The sequence below is a fragment of the Gymnodraco acuticeps genome, unplaced genomic scaffold (genome assembly GCF_902827175.1).
Source record: "Gymnodraco acuticeps unplaced genomic scaffold, fGymAcu1.1, whole genome shotgun sequence".
Classification (NCBI taxonomy): Eukaryota; Metazoa; Chordata; class Actinopteri; order Perciformes; family Bathydraconidae; genus Gymnodraco; species Gymnodraco acuticeps.
In genome coordinates, this window is record NW_022990209.1 from 54,871 (window position 1) to 70,984 (window position 16,114).

The following is a 16,114-nucleotide window of genomic DNA, read 5'->3' on the forward strand; positions in this document are numbered from 1 at the left end:
CGGTCGGATAAGTCACTAGCACCCCCCCACCACGTTGACAATTTACTAGCGGTATTTACTTGCAGTACCGAGGTGGGCCGGCGGTACCGAAGCTGGCCGGTCGAGAGTCCCGGGCTGATTTGTAGTCCCAGTCCGCCCCTGGCTACAAACAGCTAACGTTTCTGCCTTGTGTGTTTGTCATATAAAGAGGTAGAGTCTGCTGCTGGCCCAGGTACCCATAGGCCTGATGCCAGTAACAAAGGCATAAATTAAATTTTGAAGAAGGAAATAACACACATTAAAAGAAAAGCTAACAGGTTGAGTTTGTAATAAATTGTGTTTCTATTTTCAAGATGTGAGATGAGTGCCACATTTACATGTCCGTAAAAAATAAAATGTTGGGTTTTTTCTTGTTAATAAAAAAGCTGAGAGGACAAAATTGAAAGTCTGAGTTTTCTATTTTTTTTATTGGAAAAATATCTCAACATTTTCGTCAGGTTGGTGTAAATGTCTCTTCATTTGCATGTGTTTTGGCACATTTCTGTTAATATGTTTCATTGTTTTTGAAGCTGCAGCATTTTCTCACTTTCACATCTCAAGGTTAATCCAATGTCTTTGTGTCACGTATAATTTTTTACTGATAATAAATCATCATATTTATGGCAATATACTCGGTATAAAGTATTGCCGTCCAGGCTTGCACTTTCAGATATGCTTCGTTTGCTTCTCTATTACGTCCGCTATGGTAATGTTTACGTAGATATAGGAACTGCCCATCGATTCTATTGGTTCTGATGGTTAAGAAAAAGGTGTAAATCACACGAATCGACCAATGGGTTCCAGAGATATGGTCCTGCGCAAATTATAAAGAATGCCAGCCAGCGTGCCAACATTACGCAGCCCACTTCATTTATTGTTTACAGCGTAAAGAAGCAGGTATTGCAGCAGGACCCGGAGCGCACGGAGCACAGAGCGGACAGCAGATAACGGAATTGCAGTTTTATTGCTTATAGATTATCAGAACATTTCAAAGGGGACACAGCCCCATTGGATATTGATCTATGGATTAACTACATCATCGTTTTTATCGTTTTAATGCCAATGAAGACCAGTTTAGACCAGACAACGAGGAAGGTAAGTCATTGTTAGCCTAGCGCATTAGCGCTAGCACCATTTGTTTTGATGTACGTTTTTGTTGATAACGTCGCGAGTTTGTATCTTTCAGTGTTGGGCTGTTCAGGTGGGCACCGTTAGATTCTGTGTCTCCTTGCGATCATAAACAATGTGTTGGATGTGCAGCTAGGATAAGTAATAAGGGAGCGAGGAGTGATTTTCGGTGCTGTAATAGGTTAGCATTTTTCGCTCGGGGCTAATTCAGAGGTAAGAGTAAGCCTATGTTTTGTTTTATTTTATTTTTAAATGTTGTTCACAACAGTTGTATTTGGATGGAATGAATACCTATAGTGATAATTCAAAGTAATAAAATGATTTTTACAGTGAAAAAGTTCAAATGGAACCGATGGTTCCCAAATTACCCAGAGGTGAGTCCGCTTAGACTTTATTTTTCTAAATCTCTCTAAAAAGGTCAAATTTCACTTGTTTTGCATCAATCTTGATACAGGGTACTTATTATATGTTATAGTTTAGATTCCTAAAGCTTTTAGTCTACTAACCCATCATGCAAGGGTGGTTTTCACGATAAGTAAAGGGTTTTTTTTAGGTGGACATTAGAATTTACATGTTTTTACTATGTTCCATCTGAATTTACTTTAAAATAAAAACATCTATATTGATTCTGACACTTCTACATCCAACTCACAGATGTAACCTTGCTTTGAGAAAAATAATTATTAATTTACCCCTTTTAGAAGTGAAGATATATCATTTGTTGTGTTAGTGGCATTTTCGAGCCTGAAACCTGAAAAACAGGCTCAGGGCTTAACTGGTTAAGCTTCTCTTTCCTGGACGCGAGAATAAGAACACAGTTAACATGACGCAGCTACGTTTAAAAAACACAAGCTGGTGGAGCCTGTTGAGATCATAGTATGAAGTGAATACTTAAAACGAAAGTTAATTATAAATCATATATGATTAATCATATTCTTGTATAACCCCATAATGAGAATGCTTCTTGATGGTTTTTGAATATGTATGTATGCTTACAATTTTTTCTGTTGCTATTTGATAACTTTGCGTTTTGAAAAGAGGGTGTTGAGAGTTTTCAGTATGTTAGTAGTACTAGTATGTTTAATACTTAAAACGAAAGTTAGTTATAATCAATTATATTCTTGTATAACCCACAATGAAAATGCTTCATATTTTAGGTTTTTCTATAGTTACAATATAAACAAAACCAAGTGGTTTGTTAAGTTGAGTGTAAGGCCTTTAAGAGTTATGGGTGTCTCTGATAAAGAGAGTAGGCCGTTTTTTCCCTCTCCTCTGACAGCAGTTCACAGGGAGGGGGGCTCCTTACTGAAGGAAAAAACATTGAGGCGTCAACAAGTTGGTTATGATAGCCATAGAACATGTCGAGTCATGTCCAGCCCTGTACATTAGAGGCCATGCCCAGTTTTCCACAAATTGGGTGTGGAGGGGGGGTTTGTTCTTTGGGGTTTCGATCCGGTTTTTTGAGCATAAAGAGACTGGTTTTTTGAGAGAGGGCGAGAGAGAGGGGGGTTTCCCCTGGTAGACTCTCTCCCGGTAGGCTTTGTCCTTCAGAGCTGGGTTAATAGCTCTCGGTAAGGTCCTCACACACGTGGTAAATATCTCTCGAATTTCTTGGTTGTTGGCTGAGTGGAATGATTTGATGAGAGATGTGTTTGTGAATATTATAACCCGCCACCTGTGAGGAATCTTCCTCCGAATTATTGCGGACAGGAACGGGTTTTTGAATGTTAATCCGCCGTCTGTGTCGGAAAAAGTGTATGAATATTAGACCCGCCACCTGTGAGGAATCTTCCTCCGAATTAATTGCGGATAGGAATGGGTTTTTGAATGTTATACCCGCCGTCTGTGTCGGAAAAAAGGTATGAAACTGATGTGAATTGATTTGGTGAATGAAAAGTTGAATGCGCTTTTTATTGTCACCGGTCTTTTTATGAGGAAATACCTCTAAATTCTATCGGGAGATTTTAAAATGTCACAACTGAATTGGGCAGTTGAAATTAAACATTTTGGTAATGAATGTAAGACTGTGAATTAAAGTTTCATTTGAACATGATCACAGCACCATTTTTTTTTTTAGTATGATTATAATGTTGTAAAGAGAGAAGGTAAAAACCCTATATTAGTTTGGACCTATTTTTCTTCAAATGAACTGATCCCACCTTTTGGACTGGGATAACTTAAAAGACAACCTGTGCTCTCCTCTCCTGCTTCAAAGGTAAGACTGCACCCTGCCACTCAGACTTAGGTAGGAGCACACTCCATTTACTGATATCAAAATCCTTCGGGATCCCTTAAACAGATTAAAAAAAGAGTTGTCTGAATTGAAACAGCAGTTAATTGAACCTGGTTCTTCGGGGAGTTATAGAGGTGAGATCTTGCTGACGTTGGTGGATCTGAGCCAAGCAGCAAACTTACATAGACTCAATAACTTCGGTCAGGTCAATTAGTAGGTCAGAGTAATTTACCGGAATAAATTATCAGGACCTCTCCGACTTTAAACATGGCGCCCAACGTGGGGCTCTGTGAAAAGTAATACTTTTACAGTCAAAATACAAGAACCAAAACGACCTAGTGAAAAAAGTCGATGAGTACAAATCAGTGAAATACAGGCTGAAAGTCTTGTTAAAATACCTACCCGAATCCTAGAAATATATATTTTAACCTAAAAGTGTAGTAATTTAAGTTGATACTATTGCACCGGACTGAGGGTTATATTATATTGGATATTGCTGTCTGTTAAAGAAGCTAAAGTAGGTTCTTCTTCCCCTAGTCAAATTGAGAAGCCTGTGGTCCCTTTAACACAGGTTTAGGTGGCTAAAGTGAAGTCAGCCGTAGGAGCACTGCTCGGTACCTGTCCAATTACTTTGAAACTTATAGGTAGGACTTGACAAAGAGCTACGGTTTGAACTGTTGCGTTAAAACATAACGTGGGGAAGAGTTAATGGGAGATTTAATAAAGATAAACATAGGTCTAAAGGTACCTATGCTGTTGAAAAAGCTTGATACATAACACTCTTAACTGAGGTATCCGCATGTACTAGCTGAATCCAGAAAGAGAAACCTAGAACCAAGTGACGGTATAGTCGGACTGATTCATCCGGTGTGAGTAATAGTCTAGGAACTTGCATGTGTATAAAAGAGTGAACTTGAACCCTTAAATAAAATAAAAATTGTAAAAAATAAATAAATAAATGGCGGACGAGGTTAGAACGCAGTTTTTAATGACTCGGAGCCAACCACACAGGGAGGGATACACAGAAGCAAAATCCGGAGCTTCTGCCCGCCCTGGTCAGCTTAGCCCAGACCCACGGGCGTACCGCGACCAAAATACTTTCCTGTCAGACTACCGTTTGACAGAGAGCAACAAGCAGGTGGTATAATGTCTGAGACCCTACCTCCACCATACAGGGATAAAAGCTCACAAATGCCATTAATGAGTATCTCATCTACTACTCCTAGAAGAAAACACATTGTTAGACATGATATTCAGGGAAAAGGAATGTTGGAAATAATAGTGTCAAATATTGAAAATCCTAAAACTGGATCAACAAACCATGTAAATGAACCCTGCTAATAGGAAGCTAAAACATGCAGGAGAAATAGCAGTAGCTCTGGCAAAGAGAATAGGTCCTAGCATGCAAGCACAGAGTGATAATATGATAAGGACTATTAAACTGTCAGAAGGCAATGTGGTGATCAGATGACCCATAAATACCGGATGTTTTGCATGTACTTTTAAGAAAAAACCTATGTGGGAACTATCAGCAGATATCAAGCCCCAACAATATCTTCAAAACTAATATGAGAGTTTTTGCGAAGCTAAAGCTCAAATACTTTACCAAAATCAACTAAACTATTTACTTTTGACCCCTTTTTGGGAATGGGATTTTCCGTTACACAACAGAAGACTCAATTCAAGCCTTAAAGAACGCTTTAAAGACAAGTCAATGAGAGTTAAATGTGGTGCTATTTTGCTCATGAAGGAGAATACACTTTTGGAAAAAAATCTCCTCTTTTCTCTGCTCCTGAGGTGCTGCAGAAACACTCAGCACACGGGGTCAGAGACAGGCGTGACCTCTGGAGGGGAAGAACATTTGAGCAGACCACGAAAGACCATTAAACGTTTTATGGCCTCAGCACAGAGGAAGATCTGGAGATTTTAAGGAACTCTCCCAAAGCATCCCCCACCCCAGCACAAGGGAAATAGTGTTCCTCTCACCAAAGAACAAATCAACTCTTAACCAAGTCGGATCTAAAATAGACATAGCTCCAGTTGCTAAGAAAAGAGGGAGATTCAAAAAATTATCTTAACACCAGAACAAAAATATCAATATCAAAAAATAAAAGAGTATGTTGAGACCAGGGTTTCCGTTAGCCGGTAATTACCGGTTTTTAGCTGGTAAAATTTATTAAAAACCGGTAAATTCAAAACCTGCCGGTCAAAATGTCTGGTAATAATTAGGGAGGCTCCGATAGATCGGCCGCCGGTCATTATCGGCCGATATTCACTCTTAATAGTTTGATCGGTGCTCTCTATAAAGGCCGATCAGGAGAGCTGGATCTGATCGATATGGACATAAACGCGAGTGAAGTATAACCGGACACGCGAGAGAGATCAGATCAGCTGCTGAGTCAGACCGAGACACGCAGCTCTGCATGATCACCTGAAGCCCCGCCCACTGTTTAGCGAGCTGCAGGAGCTGCATGAGAAACTGACGGGCTGTCAGGAGAGAGAGAGGGAGAGAGGGAGAGGGGAAAAGAGAGCATCCGTTTCTCCCGTGTTATTATTCAAAGTTAATGTAAACTTTTGAATAATGTACTTCATCTACTACAAGTAATTTGTTTGAATGTAATAATTATGTTGTTTGTGGAATAATTTATTGAAAAATGAATCTGAATTTTTCGATCTGTTACGATTATAAACTGAAGCAATATAAAAATGAGCCCCGTGAACTGAGTTTTAAACTGAAGCATATCTGCTCATAGTCCGGTAATTACCTGCTAACGGAAACTTTGCTACACAACTCTTATTATTATTATTATTGAAATATGACCGGTAATTTTCAAATGTGTCCGGTAAAATAAATTCTGCCCGGACATTTGACCGGCGAGAAAAAATCCTAGCGGAAACCCTGGTTGAGACCCATTCTCAGAAACTAACAATGCGAAATAAGAAGAAAACTTGGGAAGTTCATCTAGCCATGAATGATTTAGGAGGAGGTGTGGAGTTAAGGAACCAGGGTGATAGAAAATCTGTGTTATTCATGTCCATGACTTGATCAGGAACAGAGGAAGAATTTTCTCCTGAAGAGAAGCATCTTGCACTTGCATTCAGATTTTATCCAGCCCTGAGGGAAATGTCTCAAGGTACCAAAATGTGCATATACACTTTATTTTTCAATATCTGAAGCTACTAAACAAACTGTTCAGGGAGCAAAAGCAATGATGAGTAGATGGGGGGGAAATGGAAGATGATGATGTCTGATCCAGATGTGGAGTGTAGAGGACCTCAGGAAGTAAGCCACAAAGGGAAATAATGACACCTTAACAGGAAACCGCTGCTCCAAAGATAACATTGTTGACAGAGGGGAGTTTGCGGAAAAGTGACCAAGCAGCCACTTGGGCCTTTATAATGAAAACGAATTCAGGTGAAGTACTTTGCAAGCAAAAGGGTGCAATACCAGGTACAGCCTGCTGAGGAAAAGGCCATTTGTTGAGGGACTTCTTTTTGCTAAAAAAGGTAAAATAACACACATCCGTATTGTTACTGATAGTGATTGTTGTTACAAAGCGGGTAAAGAAGAGCTTAATAATTGGGAACAAAGGCAGTTCAAAAATGTGAAAGGTGAAGCGCTGACACATGCCCATCTATTGAGGGTCTTATTGCAGCGTTAAAGGCAGGCATGTAGAATGGAATCATGTCCGTAGCCATACAGATAAGATATAATTTGACTATCAGGGTAATAGAGAAGTTTTACCTTGCTTAAAGCACGGGACGAGTTAACCACCTGACTGCCATATTCCCTAGAATATGGAAAAAGGGTGGAAGCATTCACGTACCACCTGAAGAAGCTCTTTAGGTTGTGCGTGAATTACACAGCAGTTTAGGCCATGTGGGCCTATTTCAGATGAGAAAATATTGTCTCCACAATAAAATCCTCTTACCGAAACTGCGATTGCACCTACAACACACATGGTCAACATGTCTTCAATGTGTAGAGGTGGATGGGTTTAAGAAAGTTCATCCTGAGCATCTTAAAATAATAGAGGAAGGACCACTAACCATTTTTAGTGCTGACATAGCAGGTCCTTTTCTGACCTGCACTCCCAGTGGGAATAAGTATTTCCTTGTGACCTTTGAAAAATGGAGGGAGTCATAAACATGTTTATCCTCTGACCAGAGCAACTGGAACACAGTGTCTGCTAAAATGGCGGAACATATAAGTATTTTTTCCTAAAACTGAGAGAAAAGGAATGGATAATGCCACTCACTTTAAAAATGAGAGTTTTGTCACCCTTGCAGGATAAAGGGAATCACACCTATCTGGTCTTTACCATATAAGTATCAGGCGTTAGAGCAGCCAAAGAGTGGAGTATAAAAAACTGTAAAACAAATTGGGACATTCCAATCAATTTGACAAGGCTGAATATATTCCTATATGTATGGAAAAGCTACCTAGGGCAAAGGTCAGGTCATATCTAACTATCACACCTTTTCCGTTTAAGTTCAGAAATCGTGTATGGGTGAATAGAAAGGGGCAAAGTCCAGAGAAGGGTTAGCTTAAAACTAAATCAGAAGGTTTGAATACAATGAAGTCAATCTCTGGGAACTTAGTTTCACTCCAGAAGAGAGAACCGGTTCACCCGAGCCAACTGAGTTTAGAATCCAGATAGGAATATGACTGCGGCCTACCCATCCACTGTTGATGCTATCAGTCTCACATCACATGACATGTTTTGCACACACAGGTGGCAGTTAATGTGCTTCTTCCACAGGAGGATGGCTTTTTTTTGGGATCTTCCCGCAATAAGTTAGAATTTGTCTTGGTAAATTCTGTACCAAGGGATATTTTATAGAGCAAAAGAGGGAATTTAAATCTGAGTAACAAGCAATAGCTAAAATAAAAAGGATTTAGCAGTAGAACTGTTAGAATCTATAGTGAATTATGCAGAAAAATGGCAAGCCGAAACTCTGTCTATTAGGATATGGATCATTAGAGCTTGAATGGAGAATACCTCAGTATCAAAGAGGAAATGGAAAATAACCTTTATATTATTTTTCTCATTGTTTTTTAACTTTACACTATTAGTTTTCTTTTCAGTTATTTTTAATTGATATACGCTTACACCCTAAAAGAGTATTCATTTAAATTTGATTTTTTTTGAGCACATCTCTCCTTCTTTTTTGCTGGTTCTCACACAGCATGAAGGTGTAGGGCTGTCAGGTCGTTAAACTGATAAGAGTAAATGATGGCCCAGTGCTTTCTGCCATTAGAGGCCAACTGAGTAAGAGGAGAAAACAATCACCTTGCTGTGTATAGAAATTACAGAGCAATATGGAATACACGACCCCCTTGAGAAAACCCTTGGGGAAGTTGTTTATTTTTTTAACTGAAACAACTTTTTATGAATCAGAGAAATGATTTATACTTGATTTTAGCTATATTGTTGAGATTAATACCTCAGCAATCTACCAAGAGGATTTGAACCTGCCTAGCGGGGAAACTTCAGTCACAGTGCCTCAAGTGAAGCCAAGTCCTGGACCCAGGAAACCTGTGCAGCATGGATCAGCGGCTGAGTCACCTGTACCCCTGTGGAGGATGATGTTTCTTCCAGCTCTGTGGGACAGGCTGCATCTCTACCCGCTGAGCCACTCAGATCGCAGTGGATTTCCCAAAAAGGATGACGACTACCTGATAACTGCATGGTCAGATATCAGACGCCAGGTAGCAGCAACCCTACCACTGGTCCACTTCACCATCTCCAACCCGGCGACTTCGTGCTGGTCAAGGACTTCCGGAGAAAGAGCTGGAAATCCAACCGTTGGCAAGGTCCCTACCAGGTGCTCCTCATCACCCAGACAGCGGTCAAGGTCACCTAGAGAGCCACGTGGGTCCATGTCAACCACTGCAAGGTCGTAATCACAGGCCAGGAGAGACGGTAGAAACAGACGACAACAAGTGACGTGTCCTAGTCACCAACGGAAGACGACAACAAGTGACGTGTCCAAGTCACCACCAGCACCACAGTGGCACCACATACACCTAATCTCACACTGCACACACAGGATGTCATGAGCGAGTGCCAGCTAAGCTGTTTCATATGCCTCTGGTTCCTCGTTTGTGCTATCATTGTGTGGGGACTCATTGACCTTGTCACAAAGTCAGGACCGATTATTAACGAGGTCTAGAAAATCCATAACAAATGTCGACCGAGTTATCTGGCCTTTCGTTTGGAGAGGTCGTCCAGCGAAAAACTGCAACCCCTCCATGGTCAGGGTCAAGGATTTACATCAGATAGCAACATGGATTTAGGAGTCTACACTGGAACAACAGATGGGCCCCTCGCTCGAGAACATTCCAGTGAGGTACCATGTTTTCGGTGTTTTTCACACCAGGTTCATCAAAAGGTCGTCCTGATTACACATACTGAAGAACTTTTCATGATATTGATGCTTGAAGTTTTACGGATGTAATATGTATGTGTTTTTATCTGTTGCTATTTGATAACTTTGCATTTTAAAAAGTGGGTGTTGAGATCATAGTATGAAGTGAATACTTAAAACGAAAGTTAATTATAAATCATATATGATCAATCATATTCTTGTATAACCCCATAATGAGAATGCTTCTTGATGGTTTTTTAATATGTATGTATGCTTACAATTTTTTCTGTTATTTGATAACTTTGCGTTTTGAAAAGAGGGTGTTGAGAGTTTTCATAGTATGTTTAATACTTAAAACGAAAGTTAGTTATAATCAATTATATTCTTGTATAACCCACAATGAAAATGCTTCATATTTTAGGTTTTTCTATAGTTACAGTATAAACAAAACCAAGTGGTTTGTTAAGTTGAGTGTAAGGCCTTTAAGAGATATGGGTGTCTCTGATAAGAGAGGAGGCCGTTTTTTCCCTCTCCTCTGACAGCAGTTCACAGGGAGGGGGGCTCCTTACTGAAGGAAAAAACATTGAGGCGTCAAAAAGTTGGTTATGATAGCCATAGAACATGTCGAGTCATGTCCAGCCCTGTAAATTAGAGGCCATGCCCAGTTTTCCACAAATTGGGTGTGGAGGAGGGGTTTGTTCTTTGGGGTTTCGATCCGGTTTTTTGAGCATAAAGAGACTGGTTTTTTTGAGAGAGAGGGGGGTTTCCCCTGGTAGACTCTCTCCCGGTAGGCTTTGTCCTTCAGAGCTGGGTTAATAGCTCTCGGTAAGGTCCTCTCACACGTGGTAAATATCTCTCGAATTTATTGGTTGTTGGCTGAGTGGAATGATTTGATGAGAGATGTGTTTGTGAATATTATAACCTGCCACCTGTGAGGAATCTTCCTCCGAATTATTGCGGACAGGAATGGGTTTTTAAATGTTAATCCGCCGTCTGTGTCGGAAAAAGTGTATGAATATTATAACCCGCCACCTGTGAGGAATCTTCCTCCGAATTAATTGCGGATAGGAACGGGTTTTTGAATGTTATACCCGCCGTCTGTGTCGGAAAAAAGGTATGAAACTGATGTGAATTGATTTGGTGAATGAAAAGTTGAATGCGCTTTTTATTGTCACCGGTCTTTTTATGAGGAAATACCTCTAAATTCTATCGGGAGATTTTAAAATGTCACAACTGAATTGGGCAGTTGAAATTAAACATTTTGGTAATGAATGTAAGACTGTGAATTAAAATTTTATATTTGAACATGATCACAGCACCATTTTTTTTTTAGTATGATTATAATGTTGTAAAGAGAGAAGGTAAAAACCCTGTATTAGTTTGGACCTATTTTTCTTCAAATAAACTGATCCCACCTTTTGGACTGGGATAACTTAAAAGACAACCTGTGCTCTCCTCTCCTGCTTCAAAGGTAAGACTGCACCCTGCCACACACATTTAGGTAGGAGCACACTCCATTTACTGATATCAAAATCCTTCGGGATCCCTTAAACAGATTAAAAAGTTGTCTGAATTGAAACAGCAGTTAATTGAACCTGGTTCTTCGGGGGGGTTAGGAAGAGGTGAGATCTTGCTGACTTTGGTGGATCTGAGCCAAGCAGCAAACTTACATGGACTCAATAACTTCGGTCAAGTCAATTGGTAGGTCAGAGTAATTTACCGGAATAAATTATCAGGACCTCTCCGACTCTAAACAAGCCCTCCAAGAAGCTGTAGTGCTGAGATAGATTTGGGTATCATCAGCATAGCAGTGGAAGTTGAGTCCGTGATGGCAGATGATCTGGCCGAGGGGGAATATGTCAATGGTGAACAGTAGGGGGCCAAGCACAGAGCCTTGGGGGACACCATGATTGACTGGGGCTGGGGGGGAATTCGAGCCATTGATGGTAACAAACTGTTCCCTGTTGTGGAGGTAGGATGCGAACCAGGAGAGGGCGGTGCCAGTGACACCTAGTGACACCCAGACTCAACTTCCCTGATTGCTCCCACAGGATTGTTGTTGTCGTGGATTCATGCTCATAGACACATGCATTTCGAAACATTTGGTCTACCTACGCTGTAAAATGTATTATCTCTTCGATTTACACACGGCATCTATTGCACGTCTGTCCGTCCTGGGAGAGGGATCCCTCCTCTGTTGCTCTCCCTGAGGTTTCTCCCATGTTCCCCTTTAAACTGTGGGTTTTCTCCGAAAGTTTTTCCTTGTACAATGTGAGGGTCTAACGACAGAGGGTGTCGTATTGGCATACTGATATTTTGTACAAACTGTGAAGTCCACTGAGACAAATGTAACATTTGTGATATTGGGCTATATAAATAAACATTGATTGATTGACCTAGGAGGTCAGATAGGCGGTTGAGGAGGATGGTGTGGGAGATAGTGTCAAACGCTGCAGAGAGGTCCAGGAGGATGAGGATGCTGTGGCGGCCAGAGTCAGCAGCAATGAGGAGATCGTTGATGATCTTGATGAGGGCGGTCTCCGTGCTGTGATGAAGTCTGAAGCCGGATTGGAGGGGCTCATAGAGCTCATAGCTGGACATGTGCAGATGGAGTTGGCCGGCAACTACTCTTTCCAGAGTCTAGAGTCTGTAGTTGCAATAAGGAATTTCCCCCCAAATGTCAACAAGTTTCAAATAAAGAGGCAAGCACATGGTAATAAACTAAACAACACACATTGTTTTTGATGTTTTTTAGGAAAGTACATTAACTTTACTTGGAGATCTGAAGAAAATTGAGGATATTTCATAGCTTTATGTCTAAATACTCTTACTGCAGCTTGTTAATGACAGATAACACACCCTGCCTCTCACACAAAGATTTGTTGAATGCAGTTAAACCCGTTCGCCTTGCTTCCTGCTCCCAAACACACTGAGCTACACCCAATCAAGGTATTTCAATGTTCCCGCCCCTTCAAAGGTTGGCAACATGTTAAAAGAGAAAGCTGTTTCCTCATTCCTCATTCTCTGCATTGAGCGAGCAAAAGCAGGAGGAGAGGAGATTTGTTGTCCGTCAGAGATTGTTTCTGTTCAGAGAAAGTGGATCTTTTACCTTCTGTCTGCAGTCCGTGACTATCACTGAGAGGTGAGATGGCGCAGGGAGGAGTTCAGCTGGACCGGGAAACCTTCTCTTGTTCCATCTGTCTGGATCTAATGAAGGATCCGGTAACTATTCCCTGTGGACACAGCTACTGCATGGACTGTATCAAACACCACTGGGATGGAGAGGATAGGAAGAAAGTCCACAGCTGCCCTCAGTGTAGAAAGAGCTTCAAACCGAGACCTGTCCTGCTGAAGAACACCATGTTAGCAGATTTAGTGGAGGAGCTGAAGAAGACTGGACTTGAAGAAGCTCCTGCTGATCACTGCTATGCTGGAGCTGAAGATGTGGCCTGTGATGTCTGCACTGGGAGAAAACTGAGAGCCTGTAAGTCCTGTCTGCAGTGTTTGGCCTCTTATTGTGACAAACACCTCCAGCCTCACTTTGACGCAGCTACGTTTAAAAAACACAAGTTGGTGGAGCCCTCCAAGAATCTCCAGGAGAACATCTGCTCTCGTCACGGCGAGGTGATTAAGCTGTTCTGCCGCACTGATCAGCAGAGTATCGGTTATCTCTGCTCTGTGGACGAACACAAAGGCCACGACACAGTGTCAGCTGCAGCAGAGAGGACTGAGAGGCAGAGAGAGCTGGAGGGGAGTCGACTAAACATCCAGCAGAGAATCCAGGACAGAGAGAAGGAGGTGAAGCTGCTTCAGCAGGAGGTGAAGGCCATCAATGGCTCTGCTGATAAAGCAGTGGAGGACAGTGAGAAGATGTTCACTGAGCTGATCCGTCTCATGGAGAAAAGAAGCTCTGATGTGAAGCAGCAGGTCAGATCCCAGCAGAAGAGAGAAGTGAGTCGAGTCAAAGAGCTCCAGAAGAAGCTGGAGCAGGAGATCTCTGAGCTGAAGAGGAGAGACGCTGAGCTGAAGCTGCTGTCTCACACAGAGGATCACAACCAGTTTCTGCACAGCTACCCCTCACTGCCAGCCCTCAGTGAAGCTACACACTCCTCCAGCATCAACATCCGTCATCTGAGCTACTTTGAGGACTTGACGGCGGCCCTGTCAGCAGTCAGAGACAAACTACAGGACGTCCTGAGAGAGGAATGGACAAACATCTCACCGACTGAAGTGGATGTTTTACTGCCAGCAGCAGAACCCACCACCAGAGCTGGGTTCTTAGAATATTCACAGGGAATCACTCTGGATCCAAACACAGCACACACACAGCTGGTATTATCTGAGGGGAGCAGAAAAGCAACATACATCTATCAACAACAGTCTTATTCTAGTAACCCAGACAGATTCACTGATTGGCCTCAGGTCCTGAGTAGAGAGAGTCTGACTGGACGTTGTTACTGGGAGGTGAAGTGGAGAGGGAGAAGAGTTTGTGTAGCAGTCTCATACAAGAATATCAGCAGAGCAGGTGGGGGGAAAGAATGTAGATTTGGATTCAATGACAAATCCTGGGCGTTAGAGTGTAAACAAAACAGTTATACATTTCTTTACAACAGTACCATCACTCCCGTTTCAGGTCCTCAGTCCTCCAGAGTAGGAGTGTACCTGGATCACAGAGCAGGTATTCTGTCCTTCTACAGCATTTCTGAAACCATGACTCTCCTCCACAGAGTCCAGACCACATTCACTCAGCCGCTACTTGCTGGAGTTCGTTTTATGGTTATGGAAACACAGCTGAGTTGTGTAAACTGAAATAGCCTGAAGTCATTTGAGGAAATGTCTACTTAAACTCATTGTGTGTCCATCTTATGGCTGTCCCGAATACCATTTTACGGGCTCCGGATATTCGGTAGTAATCAGCAGTGAATATTCTGATATTCGGTGCGCACGGGGGGAAACTTCATTTTTCAGAAGGTTCGGTTTGCGTTCACACAGGCTAAATTCAAACGGACTATAAACTTTAAACACAAGTCATATGCACGGAAATGCGGTTCAACAAACATATGATTATACAATCAGACAACATGTGATAAAAAACATAACCCATATGAGAGACGTTCTGCAGTAAGGAGGGGCGTTTCACCGACGGCAGGTGGCTCTGACTTTTATGTATAGTTGACAGAGCATTTTTACTTTACACGACACTGTTCAACACTTCATTCGGCTTCACTCTTTCGCTAAAGATTTTAAAGATATCCGCGTTCTTGTGACGCGTAAATACTACGCTTCCTATGTTTTGGTGCGGATTGCATTCACACCAGCGATGAACCGCTCCAGAGTTCACTAGCAAGCGGTCCGAGACCACTTTTAAGCGGACCAGAGTCCGGTTGTTTAGTTCACTTCAGAGGTCTCGGACTGTGTTCACACCGACCCAACCGAACCGCACCAAGCGGGTAAACGCACCAGGGCTAGATTCAACGTAAATTCGACCTAAGTCTATAACGTCTTCTTGTTTTTTTAAACCAATATCCGAATAACGAAATTGAAAACCGAATAGTAGGCCAACGACCAAAAATGTGGATATTCGGGTACAGCCCTAGCCCATTACTGTTGCTGAGAGCTGATTGTTCATGTCTTCACTGCACAGAGACCAGCTGTCAATCAAACATTATGGGATGTGCTTTAACATCTTCTCATGAGTTGTTCTGTAGATGTTGGAGTTTCTTTAGGCGGCGCTCCTTCCTGTGTCTGTTTAGCCATGGAGGCTGTCACTGCTCAGGAGCATTTCTGTTAACCTCAACTGATATTTCTCTGCATTGAAATATAAACTTTGCTCCAAATATTTGTTGAATATTGATGTATTTGTATTTTGTTGTTTCTCTTGTAAAGCTTGAGAGAGAGAAAGCACCAGAGCTTCTTTCATTGTAGATATTTTATTCTAAATGTATTACATTTGTTACTAAGTCTCAATGTGTTGAATGCATAAAGGACATTTTGAAGAAGGAAATAACACACATTAAAAGAAAAGCCAACAGGATGAGTTTGCAATAAATTGTGTTTCTATTTTCAAGATGTGAGATGAGTGCCACATTTACGTGTCTGTACAAAATAAAATGTTGGGATTTTTCTTGTTAATAAAAAAGCTGAGAGGACAAAATTGAAAGTCTGAGTCTTCTGTTTTGTTTATTTGAAAAATATCTCTAAATAATTTTTCGGAAACAAGATATTTGCATTTTTTATTTATTAGTTAATAAAAATAATAATAAATTCAGATTTTCATTTATTTTCAGAAAAACATGTGAACATCTTTGAGTAAACCCTGCACATGTTTCGTCAGGTTGGTGTAGTCTCTTCATTTGCATTTGT

General features: G+C 41.4%; 1 protein-coding gene across 1 annotated transcript; it reads left to right on the top strand.

Moving 5' to 3' along the window:
- The first annotated feature begins 12,788 nt into the window (after positions 1-12,788).
- Positions 12,789-15,800, top strand: LOC117547554 (tripartite motif-containing protein 16-like). The gene has a single exon (XM_034218390.1). It carries the CDS (start codon positions 12,899-12,901, stop codon positions 14,558-14,560), a length of 1,662 nt encoding a protein of 553 aa, XP_034074281.1. The 5' UTR covers positions 12,789-12,898; the 3' UTR covers positions 14,561-15,800.
- The last annotated feature ends 314 nt before the right edge of the window (positions 15,801-16,114 follow it).